This window comes from Alosa pseudoharengus, unplaced genomic scaffold (assembly GCF_046254945.1).
Source record: "Alosa pseudoharengus isolate Yale_2024_CS ecotype anadromous, Long Island Sound unplaced genomic scaffold, YU_APseudo_1.1 YU_APseudo_1.1_scf_17, whole genome shotgun sequence".
NCBI lineage: Eukaryota > Metazoa > Chordata > Actinopteri > Clupeiformes > Clupeidae > Alosa > Alosa pseudoharengus.
The window spans coordinates 27,701,482-27,723,604 of NW_027468640.1; the positions used below are offsets into that span (position 1 = coordinate 27,701,482).

The 22,123-nt window shown below is 44.4% G+C and overlaps 2 protein-coding genes across 2 annotated transcripts in view; one reads left to right on the forward strand and one right to left on the reverse strand.

The window, feature by feature from the left end:
• adam19a (ADAM metallopeptidase domain 19a) overlaps positions 1-10,659 on the reverse strand; it is a 110,176-nt gene extending 99,517 nt beyond the window's left edge. The window contains exon 1 of the mRNA XM_076289185.1: positions 10,333-10,659. Coding sequence (XP_076145300.1) covers positions 10,333-10,462 — 130 coding nt within the window. The 5' untranslated portion in view covers positions 10,463-10,659. The remainder of the gene's footprint in view (positions 1-10,332) is intronic.
• A 6,931-nt stretch (positions 10,660-17,590) lies between these two features.
• Positions 17,591-21,121, forward strand: rwdd (RWD domain containing 4). Its single transcript, XM_076289186.1, has 7 exons — positions 17,591-17,771; positions 18,425-18,505; positions 18,817-18,926; positions 19,133-19,283; positions 19,506-19,614; positions 19,777-20,048; positions 20,193-21,121. The coding sequence occupies exons 1-6, from the start codon at positions 17,748-17,750 to the stop codon at positions 19,899-19,901; spliced, it is 600 nt and encodes a 199-aa protein (XP_076145301.1). The 5' UTR covers positions 17,591-17,747; the 3' UTR covers positions 19,902-20,048; positions 20,193-21,121.
• The last annotated feature ends 1,002 nt before the right edge of the window (positions 21,122-22,123 follow it).

Genomic DNA, 22,123 nt, shown 5'->3' on the forward strand with positions numbered 1-22,123 from the left:
CCCATTTGTGTTGCATGTTTTGCCGTGACCCGACAACAAACGGCTGTGCCTCTGACACGGGGCGGCGAACAGAGCCGTTTCAAGCGACTAAATGGACCACAGCAAACACACACACACACACACACACACACACACACACACACTCACACACACACACACACACACCCAGCGTGGCCCACCGCCCCTACTGTATGTCTCTGCGGCAGGAGAGAAAGCGCTGGTGCCTGGCATCTCTGCCGCCCCAGCCCCGCCCCTCCTACACACCCACCCACCCACCCACCCAATGCCACACTGATCCCCCTGACTCCATCTGAGCACTCCGTGCCGCACACCACTAAAGCCATTTACCCAGCCTAATGGGTTTAGCAGAGGCATTAGGGTGAGAGCGAGAGACACTCTATGTCTGTCTGTCCGTGTGTGTGTGTTTGTGTATTTGAGTACTTGGTGTACATATTAGCGTGTGTTTGTGTGACTATGTGTATGTGCCTGTGCCTGTGTGTGTAGTATGGAGTTCATGGTGTGTGTGTGTGTGTGTGTGGTTGTATGTGTATTAGTGTGTGTGTGTGTGTGTGTGTGTGTGTGTGTGTTTCCTTACATAGGGCGCCCCAGAACGATAACTTGTGCTGAGACCTGGCTTAGGGACAGTAAATGAGGAGCTAAGAGCTATTGGCGAAAATTGAACTTGTCCCCAGCTGACAACTCATCGGTCCCCCTTGAATCCCACCCTCTTATCCTTCTTCTCCTTTTTCTCTCTCTCCCCCTCTCTCTTTCCCTCTCTTACCCTCTCTCCGGGGTCGACATTCAGATAGGCCTTGTCAATTACACAGTCTGGGCGACCGTGTCTAAATGCCCTCTCGTCCTCTGCCGAGCAGCAAAGAGATCCCTCTCCCTCTCTCTTTTCCTCTTACGTTCTCTCTCTCTCTCCCTCTGTGTCATTCTACACTTCTATCTCAGGCTCTTTTTCCATTTCTGTCAATTCTTTCCCTCCCCCTTTCTCATTCTCATTTCTCCATCTCCCTCACTCCCTTCTTTTTTCTTTCTCTCTCTTTTTCTCTCTCTCTCTCTCTGATCCCATATCATTCCCCAGCCTGGACTCAGCTCGAGCTCATTTGATACACCCTCTTATCCCCGGCAGAAGCCCATACCTAAGGGCATCTGCAAAGAGAGAGAGAGGGAAAGTGGTAGAGAGACTCAGAGACTGAGAGAAAGAGTGGAGGAGGAAGAGGAGGAGGAAGAAAGAGAAGAGAGAGTTCTTAAAGGTAAGATTTTTTTTTTTTTTTTAGAACACCCCTTTCATGTCTCGCTTCTCTAATGTCTCTGAAACACTCCTGGTTAGACTGAATATTTCAATGTCCGTTTCTTTTTTATTCCTTAACCCCCCTCTACACACACACACACACACACACACACACACACACACACACACACACACACACACACACACAGACTCAGAGCCACCCATCCCACCCACCCGTCTTTGTGGAGGCTTCAAAATAGCTGTTGGGCAGAAAGGCAATTTCCTAAACAGACAGAAAATGTTCTGTGTAATCTTCTGCCCGATTCTGTCAGAGGGTCTGCAGTGAGACACTAGAGAAATCAAAGTGCTGAGCTAAGGGGGAACAGACAACAATCACACATCTACACTTGCACGCACACACACGCACACACACCCTAATACACACATACGCTCTGTTTCCATGGTCACATAACAGGATATCTGTGTCCATAACCCACTGACACTTAGGTGTGTCACACGCATCAGGATAGGCAGTGAGAATGAGTTTGGGTGTGTGTTATCTTTATGTGTGTGTGTGTGTGTGTGTGTGTCAGACTTGACCCTTCACCCTGACCCCTGTATCTGTTTGGACAGGCCCACCTGTGAGGCGCTGACAGCGCCAGTCTTATGCCCAGGGCCTCCTCCCGGCCATCTGTTACCACCAGGAGAAGGTGTGGTGCTCCTCTCCCGCCTTCATCCCACCCTGTCCTTTCCCATCAGCTCCCATCCTCACACACACACACACACACACACACACACACACACACACACACACACTACATCCCACCCTGTCCTTTCCCATCAGCTCCCATCCTCACACACACACATACACTGCATCCCACCCTGTCCTTTCCCATCACCTCCCATCCTCACAGTCACACACACACACACACACACACACACACTCTCCCACAAAAGGCGCTTGGTCAGGGTAAAATAACAGAGAAAATAACAATGATGTCCGGACGTGCACACTGCGCGCACACACACACACACACACACACACACACACACACACGAGGAGAATGGTGGCAATGATCAGGAGAGGCCCTGCTCGATTTCGGTTCAAAAACGCCAGGCCCCGAAGGATCATGGGTAAAACATTCATTAAAGCAGCGTGAGGCCACTTGAGCGCACTCGTCCCCTGCTTGCTGTCCTTGCTCATCCCTCGCGGCGGGTGACCTCCTGCCGGCCTGCCTCCTGGGTGACCGATTCAGGCTGAAAACGCTCAGGCCATTTTCCACCGAACGCTCAGGCCAATTTCCACCGATCCCCACAAGCCAAGCCAAAGCCCAGGCGATTCATGCAGGAAAAAACATGGCCATTCACTTTCCTTCTCCCTCTCCCTTTGTTACTCAACCAACCACTTAAACATGCTAAAGGGAGTCCAGTCAGTAACATGAGCACGCACACACACGCGCACGCACGCACGCACGCACGAACGGTTAAGAGCCCTCAATACTCTCCCCTGCAGCATCTCTGGAGAGAACCGAAGAGGGGAAGAATGAACAGGAGAGTGGAACGCAGCAGATGAGAGGAGTTGAGAGGAGACTCAGAGCACAGAGCAGCGGAAGAGAACATGAGGAGATCAAAAAAAGAACAGAGGGTCAGGGAAAAAAGAGAAGAAGAAGAGGGCGAAGAGCAGCATAGAGGAGTGGGAGAAGTGTGAGGGTGCCAGAGACACACAAACACACACACATACACACACACACACACAAACACACAGAAAACACATACACACACACAAACACATCCTGGACGTGATGATGCTGTACAGTCACACACACACACACACACACACACACACACACACACACACACACACACACACACACACACACACGTACTGGAGGTGATGATTCTGTCAGTTTGGGGCGGCTATGGAGTGTAAACAGTGCATTTCCTCCGTCGACTTGTCTTTGGTAAACAAGTGGAACAGGCCACCTGCTGCACGATGCACTCCAAGCTCTCGTGGCCCTCCCCGAGGCTAAGCGGCCCCGTCTGAGATTACGCAAAGGCAGCCGGGGCTTTTGCACAATCTGTGCGCTCTGTTTCCCCATACATGCCGGAGAACGCTCCCGCTGAGAGAGGGGGAAGGACAATGCTCTTTCTCTCGCTCTCTCACTAACTTTCTCTCTTTCTCTCTCTAGATTTCTCTCTTTCTCTCACTAACTTTCTCTCTTTCTCTCTCTAGATTTCTCTCTTTCTCTCTCTAACTTTCTCTCTTTCTCTCCCTTTCTGCCCCTCAAACATAGGCATGCTTGCATACGCACACACTCACAAACACACTTGCACACACACACATCCACACATGCAAACACAAGCATATACGCACAAGGGCTGCAACAATTAATCAATTAATAAATTAACTATCAAACTAATTGCCAATTGGCAAATTTGGAGTTTTTTTGTGATGAACTTTTTATTGAAAGTTTCACAACATAAACAAAACTACACTAACACAGAGACACTGACCGTCACCACAGTAAAAGCAAAAGTCAAAACCAAGGAAAACACACCACTTAATACAAGTAACATAAAAGACAAAAGAGAATAAAAATGAAAACAAATACAGTAAACAACATTTTACAGACACATGCGTTATTGGTCTCTAAGGAGCTCATTCAATCAGTTTGTGTTTTTAAGAAAATACCTGAAAGTTATCTTTTAAACTTTTAAACGCCTTTTAAACTTCAATATTTTATTTTCTTTACCTTTACCTAGCTTTACCTACTCTTCTATAACAGCAAACAACATATCTTTAGCGTGTGCCAAAAAACAAGGCATATGATGACATAATCTTGGGCTTTGCGAGACACTGATCAACATTTTTTCACCATTTTTCTGTCATTTTAGTGATCAAACAGCTAATCCATTAAATTCATCCATTCGGGAAAATTGACACATTAATCAACTATGAAAAATATTAAACACACACACACACAAATATTCTCAATCAAATAATTTACAACAGCCCTAATCCTCCTCACTGAGTGCACAGCTATTGTTGCTGCAAGCTTACAGTGAATGACCATATGGAAAAAGCACACCGTATATCTGATTTATCCTGCAGAAGTGGGAGAGAAAGAGATCAAGAAAAAAGAGGGAGAGGGGGAGGGAGGAGAAAACAAAGAAAGACAGACAGCAAGGGTAAGACAAAAACAGTGGAACGTAAAACAGTGAGAGCTGCCACCATCCCCCTAAAAAAGACTAGTAAGTAAATGAGAGCCGGCACATATAAGGGCAGAGCAGCCAGCACCCAGACATACCAATAAAAGCCTTAATAAAAGACCTTTCTGCCCAAGCCCGAAAGCGGCCACTGTCGGCTGCCAGCGTCAACATGAAACCACAGGCATAAACCAGTCCCTCTCCCCCTGCGCTCCACACGTACGGCACACACTTCATTTATACAGCAGGAAGGTCCTCCAGGACTCGCATAGCTCTCTGGAGAGAGAATAATAGAATGTAAAACAATCCAGGAAAAATACGTAACAGTCTGATGGCTTTGTCTCGCGTCAGCCGAAGGGCCCAGCATGCAGGCTCACTGTCAGCTTCTGCTCTGACCTTGTGTGTTGGGTTTGCCTCATTTTCCCCAGACATACACACTCGCGTGCACGTGCGCACGCACGCACACACACACACACTGTCACACACACACACACACACACACACACACACACACAAAACACATCCACGATAACTGTCCCTCACTCACACAACCGCACTTGCACACAAAATACAGACACTAATGGTCTTACACACACACACACACACACACACACACACACACACACACACACATATTTGCTGTATTCCCCCTCTCTTCCCTTCGGCCCCTGCTTCTGGTGTACGTCCAGGTCTCAAATCCCCCCACTTCCCTGCATCCTGACACAGAATCCCGAGCGCTTGTCCCTGAGCCGTGCTCTGTGGCGCCCGGGGCGGCGAGGGGGGCTTCTGCGTGCCCTGGCCTGTCAGAGTGAGCTTTGGAGGGGATGGAATGAGGTGGGGGGGGGGAGTGGGTAGAGCACAGATGAAGGAGGAGGGTGTGTGTGGGGGTGATAGGGTAGGTGGACGGGGCAGATGGCTTTAGGGGCTCCATGTCCTCGGGGGGAGGCGCCCGGTAGAGCTGATGCGAGGCGAGGGTGTGTGTGTGTTGTTGGGGGGGGTGGGGCTGGAGCATGGTAGTGTCATGGGGAGGGTTTACTCTGGCACGGTTGATTTGGGGGCTCTGTGCCATGCTGGCTCACTGGCAGAAGGGGCCATTTGCACGTGTGTGAGAAACAGGGACAATGGTGGCATGTGTATGTGTGTGTGTGAATGAGTGAGTGAGTGAGAGAGAGAGAGGAAGAGAGAAAGACTGGCGAAGTGGCAGGTGGGTGGAATTCTCAGTTCCAAGAACTCACCAGTGGTAAAAGTGTGTCAGTATGTGAATATGTCCGAAGTGCAAGTGTGTGTGTGTGTGTGTGTGTGTGTGTGTGTGTTTCCTTCCTCTTCTCAGCTATAACTCACCGCTTCAAGAGAATCAAACAGCAGTAATGTCTCTTTGTGGTGATACACTGGAGCAACCATACAGCCCCACACTAGCCTAACCACCACAAATATGTTATCTCTCTCCTCTCTTTCTCTCTCACCTCCCTTGTTCTCTCAGCTCTCCCGCTCACTCGCTATCCCCTCTTGCCAAGGTTTCTTCCCCTCCCTCCTTCCCTCCCTTTTTTGTTGCTTCCAGCCATTCTTTCTCTTCTCTACATCGCACACACACCTTCCTGCTGTCCTTCAACTCGCTGCCAGCCCCCGGTAAACCCTACCACACCCTCGCCTCTGCCCCGGTTCATTCGATTAGCGTGCACCCTGAGCCCCCCCCCCCTGAAGGATATCCCTGACACGGCATATCAAAAGAAGCATTCACCTTTGATATAAAAAAAAAGGACACGCATTTTAACATAACATTAGCGATGCAGCACGCGCCCCTGCCTGAGCTGCTGGCCGCCGCCGCTGCGTGCCGAGTGGCTCCACCTGGGCAGACCTCCCTCCCACCCCCCCACCCCCGAGGTGAGAGATCTTTAACAGCGCTGAGCGCGGTACCGGCCTTTCATCAGGCCCGCCGTCTCCAAAGCGCCACAGCGATGACAGAAAAACACTGAAGGGCATCGGGCGATTTTCTCTTCTTTTCTCTTTTTTGTTTTTTGTGCCCATTTGCAGCGGGGCCCTCGTTGGTGGTGAGGCTTGAGCAAGCCGACGAGACCTGCATCCTCGACCGACTCAAATGGACTAATCTTGGAAGTCCTTAGCGGTAGCTCGGTCTTTCATGTTGCTGTGAGAAGATCTGACCTTAGATGGCCCCCGTATCAAGACACACACACCACACACACACAAACTAATGAGGCCCAGGAGAAGGGACCATCACAGCAGTCAAAATAATACTTAAATACATACCCATCTCTTAGAAGAACTTAGAAATATTTTACATTCATAGTCTCTCACATTTTACATTCATAGTCTCTTACATTCATAGTCTCATAATTCCCCTTATCACTTTACTGATCTTACAAAGAGAGTGTGTTGGTTTTTCACATTTGAGTTTACAATTGTCCATTGTAAAAACTGGTATTTAAAGTGATGGCAAACCTTTGAGCAGGAAACCTCTCCCCTGACTGTGATTCATCAGCAGGAGCAAACACCACGTTCTCACCGCAAGCCCCAGACACAGACTCTGGCTGGCCCACGCACGTCCCTGACGCACAAATCAATTTTGACAACTGAATCAATTTCTTCCGAACGGGTTTGTAATCCGTAAGTGTTAATAGCTGGAGTTAACACCGCTTCACGAACAAAAGCAGAGGGGCCTCGGCATTAGCGGAAATGTGTGTGCAGTCGGGAGGTCTTGACAATGAGGCGGGCGCCACTCTCACTGTGTCATACGAGCTTCATCCACAGACTTCAAATCTCAGCTATTTACAGCAGCTATGTTAAAATGGCAGATAGAATGAATGCAATGAAAAGACTTTTTTTTTCAATAAATAAGTGGAGATAAGCCTCAATCATCACCACGCGAAGCCCGTGTTGCATAAAAATAAGGCCCATAAATGAATAATGGAATGGACAAAAAAAACAGATCAGCTCACTGCAGGAGGAGCCTCAATTCTACTTTTTCACACAGTGTGTGTGTGTGTGTGTGTGTGTGTGTGTGTGAGTGTATGTGTGTGTGTGTGTGTGTGTGTGGGTGTGTGTGGGTGTGTATGCCTGTATGTTTGTGTGTGTGTGTGTGTGTGTGTGTGTGTGTGTGTGTGTGAGAGAGAGAGAGAGAGAGAGAGAGGAAGGGAAAATGAGAGATAGAAAGAAAGATTGTATGCTGTATATGCCAATTAGATTTATTGAGATGGTATCTCTGGTTAACTGAAATAAATATATTATTCAGGCCAATAGATGGAAAATGAGAACGGAACAGGAAGAAACACAGGAAGAGAGATAGATAGTGTATGTGTGTGTGTGTGTGTGTGTGTCTCATGTGAGTGTGTTAGAGAAGAAAAAATTGGTCCATTTAGAGAGGGGGCGCTAATGGAGGTCTAGCTTTCTAAAACTAACGTAATAATAGTGTGTAGTCTCTCTGTGTGTGTGTGTGCATATTTGTGTCTCCTAAGTAAGCCTACATCTGTGTGTATTGTGTGTACAGAACTTGCCTTTCTGTGTGTGTATCTGTAGTGACTGTCTATTCATGCCTGAATGTGTGTGTGTGTGTGTGTGTGTTCGTGTGTGTGTGTGCGTGTGTGTGTGTGTGTGTGTCCATGGTTCTGTGAGTGCATTCAAACAGCATCCATCTGTGTGGACACAAAGCCACACAATCCGAAGAGGAGACTTCCCATCTCACATTCCTCCTTCGACTCAATCATGGCCCAGAATAGCAAAGTATGCAGGCAGCAAAACTTAGCCGACCTAGAGCCGAAATGGAGAGCCTCTAAAACAAGGCAGGGAAGAGCTAAGAGTGATGGCCCAGTGAGCCGGTGTCACAGTGCTTCTGTCACATCCAAAATAAATCTGGTCATAACACTGACCCCCCACGAGCACACAGATATAAACAGACAGACACACACCCAAACACTCACACCTACACACACACATACACAGAGAGATGCTTTCCAGCTTTCATCAACTCAGCCATTCGAGAGTTTAAATCAAGCAGCAAGACAGCCTCACAAACTAACAAAGAGAAACACACACACACACACACATACGCACACACACACACACACACACACACACACACACACACACACACACACAAAGAGAGAGTCAACGATGAGCCGTGCCAGCAAAGACACTTCTTGGATTAAGCCTCAGACATACACACAAACACGTGCACACATACATAGACACACACACACACACACACACACACATACAGCCATTGCTGTCTCTTGTTCGTTTTGGTTATGGGGGGGAAAGGAAGTGTCAAAGATGATATCTCATGATGGAACCTTGTTTCAAATGCATTAGATGGCTACTGAGCAAAGGCAAACAGACAAATTCAATTGTAGTCTCTAAGTCCCTGGCCAAATCTCTGCCTGCATGCTACTGGAGCATGGCTTTATGTACAGTAAACAAAGATCCTCTCAGACTAGGCAAAAGGCTACATAAAAACAGTGCATGGAGTTCCAAAGAGGAAATGATTACATGGCTTACCTCATTTATACTAAGCAACAACAAAAAAAACAGACACTTATCTGTTAAGTGGCTAGATGTGTGGCGAGAGCTTGTAAGACAGCAAATAAACATCTATTTGAGACTTGGGGACAATGTACACTTGATGCTTTTTGGTATTCCTAAGCCTCTTTTGCAAAATATAGTCTAAGGTAGGCTACATGACAGATGAAGCATTTCACAACATCCCTTATAGATTCACCTAAGATGGTTGCACAACATTTAAAAACAAAGGACTGTGGGTTACAGTTAGTTGTGGAGTGGAACATGGGAGTTAAATGTTTTTTTGAATTAGATTAGCCAAGCCTAAAGCAGTGAATGTCCAAAGCATCCCGTGTCCTTTAGGGAATGTTTCCACAGATGACATATGTCTTTTCTTGACAGGCTCGCTTGTGTATGCTCCGACAGAGAAAACAAAGATTGTCTATAAAAGTGACATTTAGGCCTCTTGACACGAGATCGATCCTAACGGTCTACAAGTTACCATCGCATTCATAAGGTTGCGTCAGACCTAAGCTTAGACAACTGATGAAGTCTTCTGGAGTGTAGAAAAATGTGAAAAGCTAACCTCGTGCCCTTCTGCCCTCGTGCTCGTGCTAACGCTGTCAACCAAGCATTTGTGATGCTGAATGTTCAGTTCAGCAACAAACACGATTTACCAGTCAGTGGACACACAAGCTATATTAACAAAAAACAATAATAATCATCATCATCATCAGTTGGCATGCGCAGCAGATATTGACAGGAATTATTTACAGTACATATTTTAAGGCATGTGATTTCATTAATTACACTTACATTTAACAATTAAATTAAATTCAAGGCCAATTTTAGTTGCCATGACACATGTCATTGCTCAGGGCAACTTTCAGAAAAACTGCATACTACAATGATGATGGTACAAGGCGCTATAGTGGCCTCTGCTAAAGCTTCAAAAACAGACAGTTATGCAAAATTACCGTAAGAGGATGTAGCCTACCCAAAGATAACAACATACACTGTCTATTTAAAACGCAGTGATATCATATTGGCTATCTAGCCTACTGTAGGCTGTTTCTTCCTACACAGTCTGTCAGTTGTTTCAATTCGCCTCCAGTCCTTTTAAGGAGATTCGCTGTAGTCTGTAAGCTACCAGTCGTTTGGACCGGAGTGTTTTAGAAAACAAAGACTTACTCAGCAACCCAGAAAGTAACGAGGCACAACCATAAACAAAATGTTTTCTCTAGAAAACGTCTGAATCAAATCACTCGCCTGCTGGCACACGCAACTGGTAGATAACAAACTGGACAACTTTCCAAGTGGGTTACGGGGACTACAGCATGCCCTTTCTTTTTCTTTTATTTTTTCCTCTTTGACATTACCTTGTTCCCGAACGTCTCCACTCGCGCTCTGCAGGATGGCGTTCAGAAGTAACAGCGACAACATTATTAGCGAATGTCTGCATTGTAGCGATACAAATTGGCCATCTTTCTGTCGGTGTTTGCTATACATCCCTGTCGCGGTCGGAACCGTGGTCCGTTCTCCCAGGCTCTCGATGGCTCACTCGCGCGGATCCCCCCTCCCGCCTCGTCTTCTTTGGATATGGGAGCGGAGCGCGTGAAAACAAGAAATGGATCTGATTGCGAGTGAGCGTGTAGCTCGCGAGTGATGCGCACGCTCTGCTGCTCGGCGTATGAATGAAGCTATGACTCAAGCGACTGTTCAGAGCCCTGACAAAAGAGGGATTAACCGGCACTCGCCGAGAAGACTTCTCTTTGTGACTTGTTTGGATTAATCGTGTGTATGCCTTCATGCATATGCAAGGGAAATGATAAATGCACAAAACACCAAATCTGCAAACAAACAAGCGGCTAGTGATTAATGATTTTATCTCACATGATTGATGTGGTTTTGCATATCACGTTGGATATTGGCAATACATCATAATAGGTATGTAATTATCATAATTTATCACGAGGGAATTGGCAATATTGGGAAAGTTGCCAGTTGCCTCATACTACAAGTGATTCTCTGAAAGCCAACAAAACAACAAACTGTCTTGAAAATATGACAAAGTCAGCCAGAGAGGTGTTACCTGTTGCATTTGGGGAAGATAACACACCACAGAAACTCATTGACATCCTCTTAACGCTCAGACCTACCACTTCACATTTTGGAGACACACTAAATGACGTAAGCCTCGGATGCCCTGGGCAGCAGCGATAATGAAAACAGGACTATAAAAGCATATTACTCTATGATAGGTTCAAATGTGTTATTGAGGAAACATTTTTATTATATTATGAAAATTGTTTCTCCATAAGCCAATTAATTGGATGTGGCCTACTCATACTTTTGCTATTACATTACATCATGATTTTTTTTATCTGCAATTTTTTTTTTTATTACATGTGTTTTTCCAATATCATTCATTGCACTGGATGTGAGAGCAGAGACCACACGTGTCTTATACCTTTACATCTTATCTGTCTGGTATAGGCCTTGCTTTTTTTTCTCTTTCTTTCTTTTGCTCTCTTTCTGTAGCTTCAGTGGGGAGGGAGACAAATTGAATTGGACTGTGAGTGCTCTCAGCTTTTTGTTTGCCATCCCTATATCTCAAAGCACAGAATAAATTCTTCCCTCCCTGATCCTCTCAAAAAAAAAATCCTATCCTTTTCCTGCAGCATATTAAAACCATGTGCCCAGCAGTGGCTAAAACCCCATTATGGGATGTTTTGCCAGCATTTGGACCGTGTCACCAGGCCAGGAAGGTGGCCAGAACTGTCTTCTTTTTTCTCTGTAAATGTTTTATACTCGCTGTGTCACTGTCACTCTCAAGCCTCAGAAGTTTGGAGTTATTGTCCGGATTTGTGGTGGCAGAGAGGGGCGGATAAGCAGACTTAACATCCCTCATCGGGAAAATGTGTCCCTTTCTGTCTGACCGCCTCAGCAGTCCTTTAGCCTGCTTAAAAGACTCTGGACACTGTGTTTCCTCATACATTTTGTCCCTCGTTTCCCGCTATAGCCTCTCGCCTCGCACTCCGCTGCTCTATTTCAGTTGGCTTACAGTGGGGGGGTTAAAAGTGTGGAAAACCAAAGGGGTGAACTTCTCTCGCTCAAGCAGCAAATCCCCTCTTCTAACAGAAGGGCCTTCAGAAGCACTCACAAGCCAAAATAGAAAAAAAAAGATGGAAAGCTTGTCGCTAGTGCCGAGCAAGATTCATCTATTCCCTCTACAACAGTTCCTGTCCGTATTTGCGGGGCAACATACTGTGTGGCGGAGAGCAAACTCCATCAGCCCTGAATGTCACCACTCGTCCAAATTAAACTGCGGGTCAGGGATCAAATGCACATCATTCAACTGCTCATCTACATGCAAGAGATTAAACAGCTTGACCTATCACTCCTGTCTTGTGAATCTTAAAGTGGTGGAGGCTTCTCCGGTCAGCTCCCTCTGATAACCCTTTTGTCTTCACGGCACGCAGATGGAAATTTGACTGTTCAAACTCATGCATTGTGCTACAGATTAAAGAGTTGTTTGTCCTTCCAGACTTATTGGCCTCAGATATTATGTGGCAAGAACTCTATGATCAAAAAGTGTGGTGTGTGTTCCCACAATGCTGTGTGCAGACATGGTGTGTGCATATGCGTGCAAAGCTGTTACCAGTGTATGCATGCTTTCCTGACCTCTCCCCTCTCCTCTTGATTTTCTCTCTCTTTGGGATCTTTCATTCTCTCTCCTGTGGAATTTATTAAATTATATTTAAAGTCTTAATAAGCAGTCAATGAGTTGGTAATACTTGAGGCTATGTTAATAAAAAAAAAGGCAATGCATCCATAATTGCATTTAGGCATAGTAAAACTGTCGATGTTGCAGCCTAATTCTCTAAAATGTAGCCTGGGCTAACACACTCCATATTGTATGTCAGTGGTTAGACTTATTTAATTAAATATCGCAAATTTGCCTGTGAGCTCTCTATGGGCGGATTATGAACTTTCAGGCCCCTGGGCCCAGATTAAGATTAATTGTCGCATATGTGGGAGGGGGGGTTTGGGGGTTCTCCCCCCAAATTTTTTTTTATTCGTTTAATGTGATTTCCTGTATTCTGGTGTATTTTGGGGATGGCCAATACTAAATTCAATCAGATTCATAGCCTATATCCTGATTTGTTGATATTGAGGCAAGATTCCATGCAAAGGCTTGGGCTTCAGGGCCCCCTGACCTCTTGGGCCCCTGGGCCCGGTAGGCCCATGCAGTAATCCATCCCTGGAGCTCTCTGTGTGTGTGAAAAGAAGGGGTAATGGTGGTGTTGATGGGGGGCAGCGAGAGTATGTGAGAGTATGTGTGTGTGTGTGTGTGTGTGTGGTGTGTGTGTGCGTGCGTGAGTGAGTGATCATGTATATCCACACCCAGTTTCTGTGGCATGGAACAATTTAATCAAGAACCTCATCACTACCATAATGTGGGTTCCTCCCATTGTACATCACTCTTAATAACCCACATTGTGATTACACTCTATGTAGTCATTTATAATGGACCCATTGATGACTGACAGGGAGAAATCTATTAACTCTTTACCCATTTTCATCAAGCACTTCAATTAATCCAACAATGATCTAATCTGAATCTTGGAATATCTGCAAAATGTTCTCTCTACAAACTTAAGGAGCTGCCATTGAAATAGACTCACAATGTACTTTGTTACAAGCATTTCTTTCTTCTTTTTTATTTATTTGTATTTATTTATCTATCGTTTGAAGGTTTTACTGTCCTGACCCTTTTTGGGTGATTTCAGTTTCACACTATACTTCCTGTCCTGGTCCGCTGCTATTTGGGGTATTGAGCTTTTGTACTGCTGCCTCCATCTGTCCACGAGGTGATAAGCGATCGATGAGACACAGGCTTCTGATTTCCTGCACTATTCAATTTTTAATATCAAGGGCTCCATAGACACAGTCCATTTCAGTTTGTCTGACCTACCTGGCTAGTGGGTTCAGATAGTGTTAGAGAGAGGAGCCAAATATAACAAAGAGGCTCTGCTCACTTTCGGGAGCAGAGAGAGAAAGAGAGAGAAACAGGAACAGAGAGAGAGAGAGGAAGAGAGAGAGGAAGAGAGAGAAAGAGGAAGAAAGAGAGAGAGAGAGAGAGAGAGAGAGAGAGAGAGAGAGAGAGAGAGAGAGAGAGAGAGCCTCTTACCATTCGCTAAAGCATTTTGGCAGATGGGATGTGCTTGTTTGTGTGTGTGAGATGTGTGTGAATTGTTTTTCATTTTCTGAATTGTTATAACACTGTTATAAACTATTTATTACAAGAGTAACAATCAAAGTGAATGGTAGACTATTCATTATCAATGGATTCATTGTCTGACTGACCCATTTGATGGAGGAATACGAAATATCATTATTCAAAATGTTATACGTATGGTGTACTGCCAAAACTCTCTTCTCTGTAAACTGAAATAACATGGTGAGTTGTAAACAACCAGCGAGCATGGAGTGAGTCCCTCCATCTTCCTCTATTACCTGATGGCAGTTACTGCCACACAAGTGACAGTCATGGCAAAAAGACAAACAACAAAAACAACAACAGATAGAACCGAGAGGCCTTTTCCTCATGACAGAACTGCATACTTTCCAAGGCGAATGTCGCTCTGCAGACACTGCAAACAGTAGGATGCATGACCAAAAAAAAGAGAAAGAGAGAGAGAGGAGGAGTAGAGATAGAGAGAGAAAGAGAGGGTATGGGAGAGGGAGACGGAGACACTGACAGAGTGAAACAAGTAGGGGGATATGGTTCATAATGAAGCGTGGAAGCGGTAAAGAGAAACTGGCTGGGTCTACTGTGGGCCCTAAGGGTAGAGCCCTATCACAGAGAACAATGCCCCTCTAAGCTGGCTCGCCTGACGCAAGATAAGTGGCAGAACAGAGGGTTCGCCCGGGTCCTCAAGCTGTTTTTACGGAGATACACAAAAGCTGCACTCAGGAACTCGACACCCCCTCCGACAAAGCTCAGGACACAAGGAGGCACGAAAGAAGCAAGGCAAAGGAAGGGAGAGAGAGAGAGAGAGAGAGAGTGTGTGTGTGTGAGGGAGTGTCAGTGATGACGTGTTTAATGTTGCGTGTGCTTCGTAAACACACCACCCAATAAAAACAAGGGACGGCTCCAACCAGGCGAAGCAGGTAATACTGAGGATTTGTTCCTCCATGTTGTTTTATTGCCTCCTTGTTGAGGGTGGTCGTGTCCCTGTGACGGGTTGGTCATTGAGCTTCAGCAACAGGGACAGTGGATTTGAAATGGGTAAACGCCTTGCTGTCGCTGGAGCATTTACCCATTGCAAATCCATACCAGAGTTACTGAATTGATATTCATGGATTGGTTTGGGAGCAGAAAGCAATGAGAGTCCTGTGGAGAGTCAGTGTTCCTTCTCTCTTCTCCTTCATCTGCTCTTGATGTTTTGTGTCACCAGTGGGGGAACAAAACAAGACTTGTTGATTTGAGAAGCATATGGTCACAGGATCCCGTTGCCATGGCTATTATGGGTTATGTTTTGTGTGGACGTGAATATAAGTGTGTGTGTGGAGGAAGTGAGGCCTTTACATATAAAAACATCCTCATTCATCATTTCCTTCCTCTGAAAATATGCTAATAACAGAACGTCTGCAGAGAATTGCAAGACCCTGAAGCCCCCAGAGGAAATGTGTGTGTGTGCGTGTGTGTGTGTGTGTGTGTGTGTGTGTGTTTATTTGTGCGTGTGCACCACAAGGAAGCCCTATACGCTACTTCAGCCCAGTTCCACGCATGAACAACACTGACAGAGCGGGAGTGTGTGTGTGCGCATGCGTGTGTGCGTGTATGTGTGTGTGCGCGCGCGTGTGTTATCTCAATTATTTTTTTTAAATGAGACGCCCTACAGTGGTAGGTTCAAATTGATAAATAAAACAGGGACATTTTTCACAGAGGAATGTGTGTGTGTGTGTGTCCCTCGTGTGAGCCCTGGGCTTTTGTGAGAAATGAGGAATTCTCCCCACATGTTTGTGGCCAAAAAATGACACAAAAAAGAGAAAGAGAGAAGGAGAGGGGAGAGGATAACTTAATTAACTGCTGTGAGAGGATGATAACGAGGTTGCATTCAGCCTCTCTAGTAATTGTGTTTCACACCATCCATTTGGAGAGGGGTCATTGCGTGTCAGGGGACCGCACACGAAGCATAGATAAGACGCCTCATTACGTATGCGAGCGATAAGAAATGTCTCCCGGTGCAAAACTGACAAAAAAAAGAGAGAGGGGGTTTGGAGGGGTTTGGGAGCAGTGTGTGTAGAATTTCGACTCCATCCTAGAAAGGGGTTGGTCTATTTTGCCCTCGCATAATTGGTTGTTAAATAAGTAATATTTAAGAGTGAGTTTGTATCCAGTTGAAAATGAAGCCAATAAATCACTTCACTCAATGGGATGTTTTTTAGGGAGGGTTGTGAGACGTTGGCTATAGGAGCCGTTTGCCAGAAAAATAGAGCTTCTGATATGAACAGATTTATCTTGGTTGCAGAACTTGACAACTGATGTGCATGATTTTACTTTAATAACCTTTACAAATAACAGAGATCTCATTGGAAATCAATCTAAGAAAGCATTTCCTTGGCCATTAAATTCAACCTGACAGCAATCAAACCGCAACCAGGGAAACATAATTTGCAATGGAGCAGACGAGCACATAATCCATTGGAGGGTTGTGCATGTAGCCTACCAATAGGCCCTGCGGTTTTTTGGGTAGATTCTATGCCACATCAGGCCTATTTGCACTGCAGGAAAATGACAAAGTGACACGCTGCTGATCGTCCTGCTGTGTAAATCTTCATTTTCAGAGCCGACTGTCGAGAAAAGCACTCCTGAGACACACTGCCCTGGTGGAGCTGCCTGACCGTATCAATCGATCATCTCAGGGGTGATTACACTGGTGATGGAGCTCAGTGGGGGGGGCTGTTGGCCCATCCAAATGGATCAGCTAGTGTAATGATGGATTGGTATGGATATCGCACATCATGAAATTTAGGTCTAAATCTCGATCGGTAGCCTACATCAACCCAGAGGTTATCTGTGAAACAAGGCCAGATTATAGGCCTAGGGGAATGGTTAGAGTGTTGTCATAAGATCATGTCTTGCATTCAGCTTAGAAGGCAATAGGCCTGACTGAGCTTGGTGATTTGGTTTACCCTGTCACACTGAATGCCCAATTAGTGATCATCAGTGATCTTTAGTGACAGTTACATCTATGCAATAACTAGGCTAGGCAGTTGTGGGCTATCCTACCCATGATCTGACATAGGAAGCGATCCAAATCCGAACTGAAATTAAGTGGATCACATGCTCCCCCTTGTGAATATTTTGTCAGCATAACCCTGGGGCCCTTTGAGACTACAGTGCTGTTTTTGTTCCCAAGGGACATAATCTTTTTCCACAAAATAATATAAAATCTGTAACGCTACCATATGTTTCATCACATATGTGGATTAATGATTCATTATTCATCAAAAGTAAATAACCTACATTATTATGGCCAACTCAAAAGATGTCACGAGACTGCGCAAACGTTTTGCAGCAATGACTCCCTTCAACCTGGGATGAGACGAGTTCAGTGGCTTGCGTTTACATCATGGTGACTGACGTTACGGGAGCGCCTTTGTGTAGTAGTAAAGAACTTCTTCTACTTCAAGTATGACGGGTTGACACAGTGATACTAATAATTGTAGGGATCTTTGACAAGCGGTGTTTGTCTGGTTTGGTTGTTTGAATAGAAAAACAATGTCTGCCAATGAAGATCAAGAGGTAATTTGCACAAATATGTTAAGCCATATCGTTCGTCCGTGCTAGTTAGCTAGCTTACGAGAACAGCATCCGTAGTTGTAGCTTGCTAACACGACACTTACAAACTAGTTAACGTTACAGTCTTAGCGTAATGTCACTTATAGGTAGGTTTGACCATACCAATGAATCGTTATTTTGAATCAGTTTACTGGTTTCATATGAGTCATACGTCAGCTAGTCCATGCTGGGTTTAAACTGTCTCATCTTGTCATCCCATGTGATTACCGTGAACGAAAGTTAGCAATAACTTAACTTAGCTAGGTAGCTGAAGCAGACTGGACCTCTGATGTTCAGATGGATCATAATCGATAGGCGGCTAATCTATAATCAACAGTCAATGTGTCTGATGTTAACTTATCCAAGAGACAACGGTACCTTAACGTTACCTACTGTATGCAAGCAAACGGGCACTTCGCTAGCTTTACTGGGCTTTTATTTATTTATTTTAACTAACGCAGGTTAACTCATCTTTTGATGGTTAGATTCAACTTTACTGTCATTGTACAGAGAATTCGAGTACAGAGACAAAGACATTACTTACACGCTTTACCAGCAGCTAATTTCAGGGAAGGGGTCATGTTATTGTTAATCTGCTTTCAATGTTGCATTTACAGATGGAGCTGGAAGCTCTTCGTTCTATATATGAAGGGGATGAGTGCTTCAAGGAACTCAGTCCGACGTCTTTCCAGTTTAGAGTGAGTCATTTCTGCTAGTCGTATCAGTCCAACGTGCCACCCGAAACCTGTTGCTAATGTTAATAGTCGATTGGATATGTTGTGTTGTTGAAACCACTCAAAAGGATGTGTGATATTGGTTACTAGCCCGGTTGACACCAGACCCCAGTCCCCATATCTCAATTGAAATTGAAATTTGGTTCGTCTGGGTTCTCCCAGGCTATGTTATTACATGAGTTGCTGATGTAAGATAGCCTAGTAGGTTAATTCTACAGGTGCACTATAGGTGGTCATTACTTGTGCCAAGTAACAGTTTTATCTTCTGTCTTTAGATAGGAGATCACGAAGACCCCAAAGCTTTTCTTTTGGACGTTTCATGGCCGGAGACATATCCTGAAACTGCCCCTCAGTTAACCTTACAAGCCTTTTTCAACAATAGAATGTAAGCCACGTTCTTAGCAAAGTTGATCAACACAACATAATTTACAGTATAGTATATACACCTTGTTAGATTCGTTTAAGAAGTTAATATGCTTGTGTAATTCTACTCTGACAATATCAGTTGTCTTTCTTGCATAACTTAAGAACCTCCTCTGCATTTTAAAGTATAAAACATGTACACCACTCTGTTTCCTGCTGGTTTGTTAGATCTCCGACCACAAAGCAGGATATTATCTCTAAGCTGGAGGAGCAGGTGGAAGCTAACCTGGGCACAGCCATGATGTACACATTGTTTGAATGGGCCAAAGAAAACCAAGCAGATCTGATGGAGCATCACCAGCCTGTGAAGGATGCAGCGGTCAGTCCCTGTGCTGTTTGTTTCATGTTGGTTTGCTGTCTGCTGATCTCTTTCTTTTTCTCTCTCTCTCTCTCTCTCTCTCTCTCTCTGGCTTTGCATATTTGCCTATTTTGTCAAAATGCAAGAGAAACTATAATTTGTCCACTTAAACTACTGAACTTGGTTCAGTAACTTTTGTCATCTTGTTATTAATCTTTTTTGTCATCTTGTTATTTGGTTAAGACTCTTAACCCCAGCAATGAAACATCGAGTCCTGTGTGTTCAAACAAGAAGAAGGAGAAGAAAGAGCAGCTGACCAAAGCACAGAAGAGGAAGATGATTTCACGTACAGGTATGTGCATGTTTTGCATATGCACAACTTATTTCTCTGTCTGTCTCTATACTACAATGATAATGTTGAATTTATTACACATGTAGTGGAATTTATTCTGGTTGATTACCACTAAATTGTGTTCTGGTGTTTTTTTTTTTTTTTTTACTTATGTGTTTGCAGATAATAAAGGAGAGCTTCCTCGAGGTTGGAACTGGGTAGATGTCATCAAGGTAAAGGAAGAATTTGTTGCGAAATCACATCATTTGATGTCACATTCTACATTGTCATTACCTAGCCAGATATAATCTGAGATAAAGGCTGGGCAATTATAATTTTGTTCCAGTAGAGGGCAATATATGACCTTTTCTTGAAACAGTTTCAACCTCGTTGACTTTTCTCTCTCTCCCTCCCCCCACATAAACTTGTTGACGATGTACATCCCACATCAGCATGTAAGCAATTCTTTTTTTTAAGTTCTATTTTAAGCACTTTATCTCATTAATTTTACTCAACCCCCTGCCACTGCATGTAATTTACATGTAAAGGCGCACTATTAAAAGTTGTAGTAATGCTGTCTTAACGTATCCATACTACAGCTGAGCAAAACGGGAGGAGCCGCAGAGGACTAGACGAAACAGCAGGCGAATGGAAGGAGGCAGAGATGGGGAAAGATTGATGGATAAGGTGGTGAAGAGGTCTTAAGTGGATGATTGGAGGACTGACGCTGTCCGTCTCGCGTTTTCTGGAGAGAGTACAGAGTGCAAAGTAACCTCTCGACACACACGCTTCAGACAGGGTTATTTGAGGTTCTCCAGAAGATGGGTTTCTCTTTGCATTGGGGGACTGTCAGACCACTACACAGATGTTTAGCTTTTTAAGGTCATGTGAGCGAGGGGTAGACTGAGAAGTCTGAAGCAGCTTTGCTTTTCCCTCTGCTGTCTGCTCTTGAGTGTTTTTTGCTGTGCAATTTAGATAAAGTTGCAGAGTGTGTGAGTGTGTGTGTGTGTGCGTGCGTGTGAGAGAGAGAGAGAGTGTGTGCATGTGTTTGTGTCTAAAAGTCTATGAGTTGTATTTGAGTGTGTTTGTATCATTTCTACGAGTTTCCTTTGCAGTATCATGACGATGCCATACATACAAATGTGTTGATAGTCTAATCGCACAGGCTGCCAGTCTCCTTATCCAATGGTAGATGCCATCCCACTCAGAACTCTCACCTACCTCAAATGTAAAGGTGGAAGAAAAAAAACACAAAATGAGTGAGATAAACAAGGTCAAGATCCAGACACAGAACTCAAAAGAACGGAAGACTAGGCCTACACATTAATTCTTGTTTTCATAGGGTTCAGTGATTGATTATAATTTAATGACGTCTGTTATTTTATTTAAATTCTGGCTGGTGTGCAATGATTAATTAAATGGAAACGTGCTGGAAACAGATCTAAAAAAAAAAGGACCTTTCCCTGTAGGCTTTACACTGTATGTGTGTGAAAGGAACACTTTTTAAAATAAAATACTTTATAACCTATTTTTGATGTCTAATGTGATTCCTCCCCCATCCCCTTTTAAATCGAAATGTGTTATGAAGTATATTATGTAGGCCTACATGTACTCTGTTCACTTGCTGGGGGCATGTGAATAGTAGTTTTTAATCCCCAAGTATATTACTCACAGACATAATAAGTTCCCATGGCAATGCATGTGAGTTTCAGAGGTGAACAACTTACTCATGCTGAAAGACCTTGCTATTAAGGCATTAGACGTCATGCAGGAGTCTGAGTTGAAGGATATTTCAAGGAATGCGTTGTTTTGGATCGAAAAGAGTCCGAAATGAGTTAAAAAGATATATACTAGTCATTGTCCTCATTAAACCTTAACAAGTTGCCAAACACGTCGGAGTACATTAACCTTTTTTTCCCCTGAGAGACAGACGTGCTTGTTGAGCGAGTAAGGTATCACGTTTGCTGTGAAGAAAACTTGCGCGCAACGAGGAGTCGGTTCATGCAAGTCTGCGGAACATGTAGAGACATTTCTAATGGAGGGTATAATTCAAAATTAATCAGACAAGGCTATTGGCGAAACGAAGAGTGCTTATATCCTCAGGGGTTTTCATATGTTTTGCAAATTAACACGTTAACCGCCACATTGCCAGCTATGTGGACATACTACAGGAACGGAATTGGACCACCAAAGAAGAGAAATGGAGTAAGTTGAAATTGTCTTGATATAGAGATACCTTAGGTTTCGTTTATGTTACTATAACTGACTTGCCAGTATAAGAAATAATATCTCATGAAATCTTACAAATTGAAAGGATAAAACTAACTGGTCATTATCAACTGATTTAGTTGAGTTCTGAATTAAATGTTTTATAGGACAACATAGAGACTGTGAACTTCCCACCCATTTGTAATGAAACATCAAAGCCTTTAAAACAGGTGAGTATACATTCTTGGATGGGAGAATCTTGCAGTAATTTTCACCAATAGAACAATTCCTATACATCTCAATGCATCCATCTTAGGACCTT